We start from the raw sequence: 15,554 nt of genomic DNA on the forward strand, positions 1-15,554 counted from the left end.
ATTAAACTATGGGATCAGGTTTCCAGTCAGTTTCTATGACAGTGTCTTGTCATTTATGTTTTACATCTGTTGATTTTGGTTTTATGTATTTTCATTGTAAACAATTTTATAATCATTCTTTCTGCTTTGTTTTGTTTTTTTAGTAGTACCATTTCTACTTTTCTTTCTTTGTCTTTCAAAATGGATTACATAACCCTGGACACTGGTGAAAAACAACTAACATTCAAAGGCCTTAGTACTAACTTAAAGCAACCAAATCTTCCAAATCCCTCTGACTTACCTTACTCTGGGATAGCTGTGTTGATAGCATGTAACAGACCTGATACCTCTTAAACTAACATTTCTGTGGGTGACTGTTAGATGTCTGTGGTTGCATTAAAAATTCCAGTAATGAAAACTAATTCACTCTTCCTCTAGCCTAACTTAAATATTTCTAAATATCTTAAGATATTTGAGTCATCTTCCTTAACTAATACAAAGGAGTATTTCCTTAGACTGTTTAGATTTCTTTCACAGCAGGCAATTCAAGACTGCTTCACCCCAAAATGGAATGGAAAAAAAAATCAAAGCAAACACAAAAGTATGTGTTTGTAGCTAACAATGACCAAGCAGATGCTTTTAGTTTGTGAACAAATTACATGTTTTTATTCCAGTTAAGGTAGCAAAATTGTATTAGCATAATTATATTAGCATAATATATGTGTATGCCAATTCATACATTTCCCTAATCCTAGCTGCTGCCCTTTAATGCTGATTTATGAATTAGGAGGAAACCATGAGGTGAAACACTCCGTGAGTTTAAAACAGGTCATTTAGAAAATACACTCTTTTTCATTCTAATTTTTGGGTAGAAACTCTTAAAATTTCTGATGTTATATCACAACTGTTTAAAAGGGGTTGGAGAGAAAAGACAGATAATTTAGGTTAGTGGGAGATTAGAGTTATCCTAATCTCAGATGTCTGTGGGGATTGTATTGTGATGAAAGAAAAAAAAATATATGGAATCTTAGAGTTTACCTGACCCTCCAAGCTAAGCATACAGACCATGTAAAGGTAGTGTCGGCTCAGTGGAAGCCATTTGCTGGCTGATACCTTTTTGCAAAGCACCCCAGTCAGACTCTTTCCCTGTGTCTGTTGCAGGTGTGCGATGGGAAGTGCAGTCTGGGGAGTCCAATCAGATGGTCCACATGAATGTCCTCATCACATGTGTCTTTGCTGCGTTTGTTTTGGGCGCATTCATTGCAGGTGTGGCCGTATACTGCTATCGCGACATGTTCGTTCGGAAAAACAGAAAGATTCACAAAGATGCAGAATCTGCCCAGTCCTGCACAGACTCCAGTGGAAGTTTCGCGAAACTGAATGGTCTCTTTGACAGCCCGGTCAAGGAATATCAGCAGAATATTGATTCTCCCAAATTGTATAGCAACCTGCTAACCAGTCGGAAGGAGCTGCCACCCACTGGCGACACTAAGTCCATGGTAATGGACCATCGAGGCCAACCTCCAGAGCTGGCTGCTCTTCCCACGCCCGAGTCTACACCTGTGCTGCACCAGAAGACCCTGCAAGCCATGAAGAGCCACTCAGACAAGGCCCATGGCCATGGAGCTTCCAGGAAAGAGACCCCCCAGTTTTTCCCTTCCAGCCCTCCACCCCACTCCCCATTAAGCCACGGGCACATCCCCAGTGCCATTGTGCTCCCTAATGCTACCCATGACTACAACACGTCTTTTTCAAACTCCAATGCTCACAAAGCTGAGAAAAAGCTTCAACATGTTGACCACCCTCTCACGAAGTCATCCAGTAAAAGAGATCACCGGCGTTCTGTGGATTCCAGAAATACCCTCAATGACCTCCTGAAGCATCTAAATGACCCAAATAGTAACCCCAAAGCCATCATGGGAGACATCCAAATGGCCCACCAGACCCTCATGCTGGACCCTGTGGGACCGATGTCCGAGGTCCCTCCCAAGGTCCCTAACCGGGAGGCATCACTCTACTCTCCTCCTTCAACTCTCCCCAGAAACAGCCCAACCAAGCGAGTGGATGTCCCCAGCACCCCTGGAGTCCCAATGACTTCTCTGGAAAGACAAAGAGGTTACCACAAAAATTCATCCCAGAGGCACTCCATATCTGCTATGCCTAAAAACTTAAACTCACCAAATGGTGTTTTGTTGTCTAGACAGCCGAGCATGAACCGTGGCGGGTACATGTCCACACCAACAGGAGCGAAGGTGGACTACATTCAGGGGACACCAGTGAGTGTTCACCTGCAGCCTTCCCTTTCCAGACAGAGCAGCTACACCAGTAATGGCACCCTTCCTAGGACGGGGCTAAAGAGGACACCGTCCTTAAAACCTGACGTGCCACCAAAGCCTTCATTTACTCCTCAAACAACGTCTGTCAGGCCACTGAACAAATACACGTACTAGGCCTCATGTGTGCTATTCCCCATGTGGCTTTATCCTGTCCGTGTTGTTGAGAGGATGATGTTGTGAGGGTACCTTAAGATAAGAGACTTACTTGTCTTTTAAGAGAACCAAGCGGCCAAAGAAACTCTTTCTAGCTTTGGCAACATCAGAACTTGCCACGTGTAGCTACTGCAACGAGGCTTCTGTGTACTTGCGTGAAAACAAAGGAAGGTGCTGGCCATTCCATTTCTTTTGTTTGAAGCTAAAGAGAGGGAGCGCCCCTCGGGGCTACCTTACCTCCCTGGTATAAAGAGCTGATGCAGTGCGCAGAAGAGTCTGTGAGCAAATACTTGAAAATGGGTTCCATTTAGACTGCCATTGTGTGTGGTCTTCCCATTCAATGTGAACATTTTACTATGTATGCATTCACCTTGCCTCTTGCACAAGTGTCAAAAACAATGGTAACGTCTCAAAGAAACAAACTTGTAGATTACCAAACAATCTGCTAAAAATTCAGTCTCTGACCCAAACTGTAGCATTTTTTTCTGTGTGGGGCATTTTTTTCATGCCACCAATGAACTGTGGTGCGTGTGTGTGCGTGAGTGTGTGTGTGTGTTCTGTGCCCACTAGGATTTGTTTAGGTGCCCATTGCGTCTTTTTGTGCTATGGAGTTGTTTACACGGAGCGTGACTGAATAAGAGACAACAAGTACTTCCCACAATGGTCCATTGGGTTCAGCTTTGAGAAAGAAAGAAAATCAAGGCTGATTTGACCATCCATATGATTGACTGATGGGGTACCCAATGCCAGAATATGAGTTCTAAGTAATTGTGTGCTGCTATGCGTTAAAACTTTTATTACAGTCTTGCCAGCTTAAGGAGATAGAGAGGTTGAGAGGTATCCTTGATTTATCCCACGGTGTTTTACAGTAGTAAAATTTACCTGTCCACTGTGAATTCAAGCCTGAGTCACTCTATTTAACCTTGGATACACTAATATGGTTTTATTTTTATTGTGTTTGGTTTTTCCCATGTGGTCAAATGTGTCTTCCTTTAACTCCTCCCACTGCCAAGATTTAAATTAAAAGAAAAAAGACAAAAGAAGGAAATGTGAAAAGAATTGTGATTGGCTTAACAGACACTAGCCTATTAAAACCTAACAGTGGTGCAATCACGTCATCTGTGTCGTGTTATGGGAGACTTTTCTCCTAAGTCATGCAGGTAATGACAAAATACTGTAAATATTACATGTGAGTTTACCTGAATCTGTGCATTTTGTGCCTTATTCATGAGAATGATAGAAGTACTAAAATGTCAAGTGTTTCCAGTATAGCACATCATTTACTGAGTGCCAGTTGTAAATGTTTTTCAACCAGCACCTGAAAAGACTTTTTAAAAAATCCTAACAAACAACCTAGAGCAATCCATTGTAAAACACTCCACCCAAATAGCAGCATTACGTCCTTTGCCATGACAGACATTCCACTCCTGCTTTCCTAAGGATGCAACGGCGAGAATGTGAAGTCAAATGAGGTTTCCAGGGTCACGTGACCCCTGGAGAACCACAGCGTCATTTATTCGTAGCTTTGCAGAAGCCACTTACAGTTGTTGATGGGCAGCCCCAGTGACCATTTCAGTCAGTCTGCTGAGCATCACACCTCGGTTAATTGGCCCCGATCTAGACAGCACCCAGGCAGGGGAGCACTCCTGACTTAGTCAGACGAATCAGTTGAACCGATGTCTTGTGATGACGCTGATGCTAGACATTACTTGGGGGAAGATGGGTGAGTGACAGAAGACCAGAGCATTTTTATACAAAATGTAGAATACTGATACAGTTATATTCTTTTCCTTTGAGAATATTGTTTTATAAAGAATGTGATGCCCTGAGATCTCTGGAAGCGCAAAAGCTAAAACTTCTGTTCTTGAAACACTTCAGCTTTGCAACTAAAATATTACAGATTAATAATAAATTAAACCAACCAACAGTAAACATTGCTCAGTCCACCGCTGACAAACGTGTTTGCGTTCACCTTACCCGTATTAATCCCGGCGAGCGGAAAACAGAACAGTAACTCTGTGTGGTCCCCGGGTAACATTTTGTAACATTGTGCTGCCTTGTAGTTTGTAATGTGAGTTCTATCAGTATTTATGTTGAAATTTCTAACATGGAATCTAGTCTCTATCCTGTTAATTTAATTTTTAAATGCTTTATCCATTTGTGCAAAGGTAAACACAGATTGTATCTTTTTTAATGTTACGGCATAAAGAGTAACCCTAAAGTGAAGTGGCTCTATACTGTTTTATAGAGTACTTTAACATGTATAGATATCTTGTAAACTTGTATTGTGGAAGTGTAAATAATATGTACTTTGGGTTTTTAACACCGCATGTAAAGTCAAAATAAATATATAAATCATTATATCCTGCCTTTTGATATTGAAGAGGTTTGTAACATATCATGTTTTCAAAATGTTTTGAGTCAACAGCAGTGAGAGTTTCTTTTTATAAAAAAACCTACCAAAATATTCTTGTCTGGACTGTCTGCCGCCCAGCAGGGTTGCACCCCCGTTTTCGGGAGGCTGGCCCTGACGGGCAGCCCCGAAACACTGAGACACGGTTCCGGACACCAGATGAACGGTGTTGCACCAACAGTCAGCACTGCAGGCAGACACGCTGGTGGCACACGTGTCCACTTATCTAGTTCAAACAGGTTTAAAATGCATGATATCTATTCCCACTTTTTTCAATGTCATTTTAAGTCCCAAAATTACAGCTGGTACACTGAATTCCTATGAACATTTCCTGCTGCTTGGAATGTGGCATTTCTCAATGTTATTGCTTTAACTGAATAGAACATATTAATAGATATCTTTCCCCAAATATTGAAATGGGAGGTAAAATTACGATTCCATTTAGTTCTTCCCTTAGCATAGACTGAGTCGGTGGCTGCTGCCACTGGCTCTTGTGGACGTTGATGGTGTCATACCGCTTCTTGGAGAGAAAAGGGGAGTGTTTGCAGCAACCCCTGCCCTCTTGGGTCCAGCTGCTGCTCCCGGCTGAAGCCCCTCTGCATCTCCTCTGCGGCCACATTTCTTTTCCAAGAGTCCCAGCGGCATCTCTGCAGAAGCAGACATTGCCCTATTCTCATCTCGGTCCTAGTATTCATTCACAATGTCACCTAGTGAGGAGTGCTGCATTTCCATGTTCATGGTATTGGGGTCTTTTACTTTCATTCTTATCATGGCATAGTCTAGAGAGGCAAGGAAGAGTTTGCGGGAATCCCTTCGTGAGAGCAACACTGATGGAAGGCCTACTTGCCCCTTTAAACAGCTACCACCACTACTGCTGTGCAGGCAGCAAGGCTACGCCACTGGTCATGGAGCCTGACAGGCATCCTGTGCCCCGCAGTCCACTGCAGGGAGTCTCTGTGAGCCTGGCCCCCGCTGCCAGGCCGGAGAGCAGGGGTGGGAGGGTCTCCCGCTCACTGACTTGCAGAAGTCCATTTGTAACTCTTGGAATTTAAATGAATGAACCAAGAGACAAAGGAAATACATCTTTTTTAAAAAAAGATTTTATTTATTTATTTTTAGAGAGGGAAGGGAGGGAGAAAGAGAGAGAGAGAGAAACATCAATGTGTGGTTGCTGGGGGCCATGGCCTGCAACTCAGGCATGTGCCCTGACTGGGAATCGAACCTGCAACGCTTTGGTTCGCAGCCTGCGCTCAATCCACTGAGCTACGCCAGCCAGGGCGGGAAATTCATCTTCATTGTTTCTGGGTTTCTTGAGCATTGAAATCTCTTATTTACATTCTGTATTTCTATTGCATTGGTGTTTATTTTATCTTATGGCCATTAGACCAGTTTTCATGGGTTCCTTGCTTTTTTTTCCCTTAAAAAGTACATCTTTCTCTTCTCCCCTGATAGACAGACTTAAACTTTTTTCAATTACGGACATCTTTGATAATAATGCTACAGACTGAGCTGAATTTTGCTTTTCAGGAAATTTCCAGACCCCTAAAACTATGAATCTTCAAGATAAATACTGTGGAATCATTTAAGAGGAGTTTTTCATAAGGAAGTCATTGTAAAGGCACAAATTCATTAACCAGGAGAGACCACCTGTTCTCTGGGTCCAGAAATCCCACTGATTGGGCATTTAGGTCACTCTGGGGTGTGGCAATTTTGAAGCCAGGTGGCACACTCAAGGTGCTGGTGCAGGCTAAGAAGAAAGGGATCTCCCATGCAAAGCAGGGACCTGATGGCTGAGGTGCTGGCCGGGTACCAGAAGGACTGACCTTTCCACCCTCTGAGTGAGGCCAACTGTCTCCCCTGCCCTGCTCATCTTCATCCTCTTTGTCAGAGGAGTGGGCAAAGAAAAAGGCATCCTTTAAATAGCCCTGCACCTGGGCCTGGGAGCTGGGTTCTAATCCTGACTCCATCACTCATAAAGCAACTTTGTGGCACTGTATGTCTCGTGACTTATATGTCTCAGTTTTCTCATTTCTAAAAAGAGATGGTTTGATATCCATATGTCTGGCAGCTTTATGTTACCTGTCAGCTCTATAATTCTATTACCTATTTTATGAATGCTATGCTTAAATATTATTCTTTCAATAGCTTAGTTTGTAGGCTTTTTATGGGTGTGTGAGGCCTGTGCCTGTTAGATGTGAGGTATATGTGAAATTAATAATAAAATAAGGCGTGATAAACAATGCACTTGAAGCCATTTAGCTTGGGTCTCTATTCGGTGTTCACCCTTTCTGCACATATAACATGCAAAACAAATCTCTGCCAATGTTGCATTCTTTATCAAAGAGATGTGATACCATAAACAGAAAGAATTGGCCCTATAATAAAATCAAACTTTAATTCACATGGGAATCAGGGTGAGGGGTTGGGAGTGATCAAATCCTGGACGTGAATCAAGTGGAATTTACACGCAAAAGAAAACAAACTATTTAGGTGCTGTCCCATAATACGATTCTTTTTAAAATTAGGTATTGATCACTGGTGGGTAAATCACTTTGTACATGCAGTTTGGTCCATCTTAGCCTGTTATACTGGGTTTAAGCAGAGGAAAGTGTGAAACTATGACATGTGTTACATCGCACTGCTCCTTGTGACTGTTCTTTGTTTGGGAGAGGGGGACCCACCTGATGCTACTGTAGAGACGGACTCCAGGCCAGTTGGAGGGACTGAGAAGGCAGGTTTGTCAGTGTCGACGAGGCCTGTCCGGTGGAACCTATGTGCTGGTGGAAGTGTTCCCTACCTCTGCAGCTCAGGGTGAACTGCCATCAGGGTGGCAGCCACCAGCATGCCTGGCTTCCGAGCACGTGGCACGTGGACAGTGCCACCAAAGCGCCATACACGGGACAGCACTGCCCTAGAAAGCCACCGCTGCTGCCACCCCTGATGGGGGTCAGCTGCTGCTCTGAATGCAGCAATCCCACGGGGAGGTGTCTCTGATGAGAAGATGGGATGTGCTTCCTACAGTTGGTTTATCTACCCTTTTGCCTCACAGACAGCTGGTCTCACAATCGATCATCAGTCAATCACAGATCTAGTTTGAGGTTTTGTTGTTTTGTTTTTTTCCTATTTAGTAGCTGTGAGGAGCACATCCATTGGCACCCGGGAGAGGGTCAGTACTTGGGTTGTGTGGACAGGCTTCTCCAAGGTTGTTTTGTTTTGGTTTGATTTGATTTGAGATTGTAAAGCTATTCAGTTAATCTCCAACATGCTTTCTGTTGGAAAGGGACAAGATGTGTCATTCCCATTTTCAAGGTACAGAAACTGAAGTCCATGGGGACTGTGACAGCTATAAAACTACAGATGACAGCCGATTCAAAAATGAAGGCTAATTCACCTATTCGCACACTTATGTCCTGTGTACACACCAACACACTCCACGAAAAGGCTGAACGAGAGAGAACATCAGTGTTCAGTCAGAAAGGATGGCCTCTCTCCAGCACTTCATGTATAATGAGGAGAAACAAAAAAGGTAGAACAATTATAGTATCCAGGGATACGTGCCAAACACCCAGTGAAAAATAAAACATCGAGCGAATCAGTCACATGCTGAGCCATCGTGGTGAACATGCCAAATCAATTATGTGGGAAATCCATGGACTGAGGTGATGTGCAGGTTGAAAGCAACCGGCGAGACTGGGCTCCGCGAGGCTCAAGAAGCTGAGCTGATGTGTCCACGCCGTACCCATCGAGGTCTCCAGGCACCCTGCCAGATCTGCATCTGTGGATGGTCAAGGGAGAGGTCACTTTATTTCCTGTGTTGGGATTTCTTCATATTGAGCTAGGCTTGCATACTGGGAGCTAAACACCGTTGTAATTTTCCCACTGCTCCCTATGGGTGGGGGTGCTACAGGAGACAGACTTCATCTTAGAGGAGAATGTCTTCTGGTGGCTTGAGCAGCCTAGTCTTCTGGGAGGCGCAGAGTAGGCACCCAGAAGATGTCTGCTTCATGAAGGGGCAAATGTGATGACTGCCCCTCAGAGTTTTATGCTAAGTCAGATGGCTGGGCCTGGCTGGGTATTTGTAGCTGTTAGTACTAATAAGCCTACTAGAAGCATACCTGCCCCCCCTTCTTAGCGTCTGCAAATCAGATCCCCAAAATAAGAGGATTATAGAATTCTTTAAACATTCTGAAAGGGGCATTCCATGGGTTTGGGGAGAGCTTTAGAAAGTGTGAAAAGGAAGTGGAACCCTTAGGGTACTTCTGCGGATGTGAAAGCCTCAGGTGTTAGTGAGCTTTTGGGAGCTGAGTTAGGCTCCAAAGTTCTATGACATCACAGGCTGAGTGACAGGACCATTCACTAGTCCAAGCAGTTTGGATGTTTGCTGGTCAGTCTGTAAGAGCGGCAACTCATAACATTAAAATCAAAACAAGATTAAACCTGACTTGATGGCTTCTTCAGACTGCCTAAGTTAAGGCTGCCCCCTGAAAAAGTCCATGTGAATTTCAGGACTAACTAAGCTATTATTTCCAACCCACCTCTAGAGAGGTAGGAACCGCTAAATTCTCAATGTCTGCTTAATTTACATATATATCAAAAACTTATTTAATGAAAAATGTAAAATACTAAAGAAAGTGATAGAATTCAACTTATTTTCAATGTCAATAAATATACAGATGGGAGAAAAAGGGTCTAGAAAGAAGCACACAAATAGCTGGTTATAGTCATTAAAACTAACACTTTTTGAAAGTTTCTAAGTTTGATTGTAAATTTGTTAAAAAGAAGAAAAATCCTGACTTGACTTAGTTATCTGGTCTCAAGAAAAGTTGAACTCTGCTCATTGCTGAGAACAAACTCCCTGAAGGTCTGCTGTTACTGAAAGGGAGGTGTCCCTGCTTCTGACTGACTTGGAGGTCCCTGGGTTTCTGGAGGGTGTAAAGAGTACCTCTGGGTTGTTTGTTTGTTTGTTTGTTTGTTTGCTTTACTGGAGATGCTGGGACTCAATGGATGAAATATGGAAATTTTAGAGATACCAAACCCAGAAAAGAGGTTTGTGAAGAGCAGAACAGAGACTCAGGCGGAGTAGCTGGGACAGCAGGCAGCAGCTGAGGGGGTGTGGAGGAGGTGGCAGGGGGTCCCGAGCTGAGCCGGGACTCAGAATGAGGAGCTGCGCCCATCAGCTCTGTCTTGTCCTGTCTCAAAGGGCAGAGACACAGAAACTTACAGCCCTAGTTTCTCCTTTGTCTGCTCTTCCAGAATAACAGAAAGCAAGGAACTAAGTGAATAGAGAGCAGGCACGTCTGAGGACAATGAGATTGTTATGGTAATGACAACTTGTGAAAGTACGAAATAATTAGTGGAGCAAAATCCTCTCTAGTGCGACAGCTTGCCAGCTAAGGCTGTCAGGGTAGCCACACCCCTTTCCAATATTCCCTTGGCTTCCTCGCCTCTCCCCACTCTAAAAAGTAAGTTTTCTAAAAAAAAAATTTTTAGGTAAATTTTTTCAATTTAAGTTCTCCTTTTGAAGAAGTGATTTTGTCCCTCCTCTCTATTATAGCTGTGTACAACCTTGAAGAGTTTAAAGAATTCTTCTATTCTTTTTTTAAATTATATTTTATTGATTGTGCTATTATAGTTGTCCTGATTTTCCCTCTTTGCCTGTCCTCCACCTAGCACCCCCTACTCCCTCAGGCAATCCCCACACCATTGCTCCTGTCCATTGGTCATGCATACGAGTTCTTTGGTTACTCCATCTCCTATACTGTACTTCACATCCTCGTGGCTGTTCTGTAACTACCTGTTTGTACTTCTTAATACCCTCACCTCTTCACCCACTCACCCTGCCCTGCTCCTATCTAGAAACCACCAAAACATTCTCTGTATCCAGGATACTGTCTCTGCTCTTCTTGTTTGCTTAGTTTGTTCTTCAGATTCAGTAGTTGATAGATTTATATTTTTTTGCCATTTTATTGTTCATAGTTTTGATCTTCTTTTTCTTAAGCCCCTTTAACATTTCATATAATAATGGTTTGCTGATGATGAACTCCTTTAGGTTTTTCTTGTCTGGTAAGCTCTTTATCTGTTCTTACATGCTAAATGATACCTTTGCTGGGTAGAGCAATCTTAGCTTTAGGTCCCTGCTTTTCATGATTAAGTATTTCTTGCCTATCCCTTCTAGCCTGCAAAGTTTCTTTTGAGAAATCAGCTGACAGCCTTATGGGAACTCCCCTGTAGGTAACTAACTTGTTTTCTCCTGCTGCTTGTAAGATTCTTTCTTTAACCTGTGGCATTTTAATTATGATGTGTCTTGGAATGGGCCTCTTTGCATCCATCTTATTTGGGACTCTCTGTGCTTTATGGACTTGCAAGTCTATTTCCTTCACCGAATTAGGGAAGTTTTCTTTTATTATTTTTCAAATAGATTTCTAATTTCTTGCTCTTTCCCTCCTTCTGGTACTCTATGATGAGAATGTTGGACCTCTTGAAGTTGTCCCAGAGGCTGCTTATACTGTCCTGATTTATTCGGATTCTCTTTTCTTCCTGTTGTTCCAATTGGTTGTTTTTTTGTTATATTCCAAATCATTTATTTGATTCTCAGCTTCATCCACTCTACTGTTGTTTTTCTGTAAATTGTTCTTTATTTCAATTAGTGTGTCCTTTGTTTCTGACTGGATCTTTTTTGTACTGTTGAGGTCCTCACTATGTTCCTTGAGCATCCTTATAACCAGTGTTTTGAACTCTGCATATGATAGATTGCTTATCTACACTTCATTTAGCTCTTTTTCTGGAGTTTTGATCTTTCAAGTTCTTTCATTTGGGCCATGTTTCTTTTTCTCCTTCTTTTGGCAGCCTCACTGTGTTTGTTTCTATGTATTAGGTAGAGCTTCTTTGACTCTGTGTCTTGTTAGCATGTTCTAATGTATTAGGTGTCCTTTAGGGTCTAGTGGCACAGCCTCCCCTGTCACCCAAGCTGAGTAGTCAGTGTGTGCCCTCTGTGTGGACTAGGTACACCCTCCTCTTGTAATTGAGACTTGGTTGCTGTTGGCAGAGCAATGAAAGGGATTTACCCAGGCTGGTCAGCTGCAAGGACTTGTTGTGACCAATCTCCATCCTCCATGGAGGATCAACTGTGCAGGGGCAGCAGGGTGGTACTCCAACATGGGCTGTAGCTGTCCATTGGGTGCACTGGCCCTAGAGTTTCCCAGGTGGTGCAGGCCAAGGGCACCCTGCCTGAGTTATAAACCAATCTGAGATGGCTGATACCTGTGCTGGGCTTGGAGATTCCTAGGCAAAGCCAAGCTGTGAATCTAGGCTGGCTACTGCTAGTGCTGGGCCTGGGGTTCAGTGGAGATTGCTGTTGCTTGTTTGATATAATTTAGGAAGCATGAGCCAAAACCAGCCATTCATGTGGAAAACCATCTTGGGTGGGCCCATAAGCAGAGTGGTGCAGTCTCTGGGGATCTTTAAGGCAGGTCAAACAGTGTTAACCAGGATGATGGAGTCTTAGATATGGCACCAGCTTATCAACTATGTGGGGGGAGGATTTAGTAAAGGGACAATGACCTCTGCTCGCCTTGATGCCAGACACTTCGGTTTCTTTATGTACACCACTGGTACCTTTCAAGCTGCCACCCTGGTGCTGGAGCTCAGAAGGAGTGAGTCTGTGTAGGTGAGTCCATGTGTGGGTTTTTAAGAGGAAATGTTTAGGGTTCCATTAGTTTCTTCCACTGACTCAACCCTCCACTGGTTTTTGCAACCAGAAGTTGTGGGGACTTATCTCCCTGGTACTGGAACTCTGGGCTGGGGGGCCTGGTGTGGGGCTGGGACTCCTTGCTCCTGAGAGATCCCTCCCAAAATTTTATCCACCACACATGGGTGTAGGACCAGCCCTTCCACACCCGTGCCCCTCCTACTAGTCTGGATGGATGTGGTTTCTCTAATTCTGTAGTTGTCAGACTTTCATTCAACTTGATTTCTAATAGCTTGAGTGACGGTTGTTCTGTATTATAGTTGTAATTCTGATGTGGTTGTGTGAAGAGGTGAGCCATGTCTGCCAACACCACCATCTTGACTGGAAGTCCCCCAAAGACTTTTTTTAGATCATCTTATCCAACAGCAAGTCAAAATGGACTTCAACTTCCATGTTGGCATTTAGGGGCCTAGCTGTGTGTCATCATATTTTTTTCCCGTTGGTGTTTCCACTGTTCTAACTTCATCAAGTGTCAATAGCCAAGACAATTCTATAGGAAGGTCTTGTTCTCAGAAAATAAGCTCACGATGCAAATGGGAGAAAATTACCCTGATTGTATCTGGATTTGTGTCTCTTGGTTTTAGCTTAGGTACCTACCACCAGGGAGTGAAGAGATATCTAGAGAAAGAGTGCTGTTCTCTTCTTTACAGATATCACCACAAGTGAAAAACTTTACAGAGGCTAAAAATGCCAAGTGCAGTAAGTCTTCACTGAACATTGTCAATAAGTTTGTCCTTAGAACTGCAGAGAAAAGACTTAAAACCAATTTTACCATAGGCTAATTGATGTAAACAAGGGCTAGTTTTCTATAGCATCTAGTCAACGTTATGACAGAACAAGGCTGAACGAAGAGGCCTTAAAGACCTGTTGCAGCTCTGGTCCTGTCTCTCTTACAGTGACGACACAGAGACAACCCGCTTCTGGCCGGTTGAAGCTGAGACAAAGTCTGGGAAGGCCCTGAGGAGGGTTCCATCCCTAGCAGAAAGGGAGTGCATGTGGAGAAGCTCTCTGCCTGTGGATGGTGGCGAGTGCATATGGCGCACACCACATAACAGCATCTTCTGCCACAGTACCATAAAGATGGCATGGGAGGAACGCCCACCTGCTGAAGATGCAAGAGCACAGAGATAAGAAGCCCTCGAATCCCTGATGACTACATAGAATTGCTTATCTCACCAAGTGGAAGCCCTTCATATTTTCCATTAAAGGAGAAAGTAATGTTCTTATTGCCCCATTGCTGATCAGATATTGTTTCTTCCAGAGAAAGCATCCTACCTAATAGTCACTGAAGTTCTCCATCCAGGTGGTTATCTCGCAGTGGAGGGATGACAGGATAGAAATCTTCTCTCTCTTCTATCTTCCCTTATATAATTTGTTCTATATTAGTGGCTTTCAATTCTGGCTGCATATTAGAATCACCTGGGGAGCTTTTCAAAAATACCAATGCCTGGGCTACATCCCAGAACAATTAAATCAATTAAATTAGTATCTCTAGGGTGGACCTAGGCATCGGTATTTTTAAAGTGCTGTGTACAAGGTTCTGATATGCAGCCAGAATTGAAATGCTCTGCTGTGTTTTGTCTTTCCTATGTGTCATTCGAGTGTTAGTGTATGTATTCATCATCTAAGACTGAAAAAACAACTTGTGTTAACAACTTGTGTCATCTAAGACTAAAAAAACAACGAGTTTTCCGTTGTTGTGTAACACATTAGCACAAATGTAGAGACTTATCAGCACACAGTTCTCTAGGTCAGAGATGAGAGTAGGCTGGGCTGGGTTCTCTGCTCAAGGTTTCACAAGCTGAACTCAAGGTCTCAGTTGAACTAGATTCTTATCTGGGGGTTCTGGGAAAGAATCTGCTTTCAACTCTTTCAGGCTGTTTGTGGAATTCAGTTTTGGTTGTACGACGGAGTGGGAGTGGTCCCAGCTCCCTTGCTGGCTGTCGGCTGGAACCACTCAGCTTCCAGAGGCTGCCAGTGCACCTTGCCATGTGTCCCTCTGTATCTTTAAGCCAGCAAGGGTGTAACAAATCCTTCTCATTCTTTGAATCTCTATGACATTCCCTTCTGCTACCAGCCAGAGAAAACTTGCTGTTTCTGCAGCACTCACGTCAGCATTTTAAATGATCACATGAGGTCCACAGCACAAGGCAACTTAGGGCTTTCGATATATTTGAAAAGTCCCTTCACAGCAGTGCCTATATTAGTATTTGACTGATAAGTAGGGAATGGGAACCTTGGGGGTCAGATTCTGTCTACCACTCTATCTCCAAATGCAATGGCTAACAACAATAACCTTTTAATAATCTTTTAAATAATCTTTTAATCTTTTGTCTCATCTTTTAATCAATAATCTTTTGTCTCATAATTTTATAGGTTGCCAATCTAGGCAAGGCTCAGCTGGGCAGCTCACCTCTACTACACACGGTTTGTCTTTGATGCCAGTCAGCTGGTGGAGCTGGTTGTGGGACTGGCTCATTCTTGATGGTCTCACATAATCTTGGGCCTCAGCTAGGGTGTCTGGGATAGCTGGGCCTCTTGTGACATGATCTCTCTCTCTGCCCTCCCCAATCTCTCTCTCTTTACATGATCTCTCGGCCTCCAAGAGGCTATCCTAGGCTTGCTCCAAGGTACAGAGTTCCAAGAGGGAGTGGAAGCTCTGAGGCCTCTAAGCAGAGGCTTGGAGATCGCACAAAATCACACCAAATCATGCCGCCACTTCCTTTAGGTCAGAGCAAGCCATAGGGCCAGTCCAGATTCAGGGAGCAGATTCCACTGCTTGATGAAAGGAGCTGTAAAAAAATTACAGTCATATTTAATATGTCATAGCAAGTAATCAGTATCTATGATGATATGTTAACAAAGAGGTGTTTGGATGGTTTTAGAGGTGCAAAAACACGTGTAGCTGGACCTGAGTTATCCTCAG

At 43.4% G+C, this 15,554-nt stretch overlaps 1 protein-coding gene across 7 annotated transcripts in view; it reads left to right on the forward strand.

The window, feature by feature from the left end:
* Window positions 1-4,829, forward strand: part of SEMA6D (semaphorin 6D) — a 55,262-nt gene extending 50,433 nt beyond the window's left edge. For all 7 annotated transcript variants that reach the window (XM_045822990.1, XM_045822992.1, XM_045822995.1 and 4 more), the window contains one exon: window positions 1,141-4,829. In XM_045822990.1, coding sequence (XP_045678946.1) covers window positions 1,141-2,429 — 1,289 coding nt within the window. In that variant the 3' untranslated portion in view covers window positions 2,430-4,829. The remainder of the gene's footprint in view (window positions 1-1,140) is intronic.
* The last annotated feature ends 10,725 nt before the right edge of the window (window positions 4,830-15,554 follow it).

This window comes from Phyllostomus hastatus, unplaced genomic scaffold, assembly GCF_019186645.2.
Source record: "Phyllostomus hastatus isolate PE091 unplaced genomic scaffold, TTU_PhHast_1.1 phas_scaffold_501, whole genome shotgun sequence".
Classification (NCBI taxonomy): Eukaryota; Metazoa; Chordata; class Mammalia; order Chiroptera; family Phyllostomidae; genus Phyllostomus; species Phyllostomus hastatus.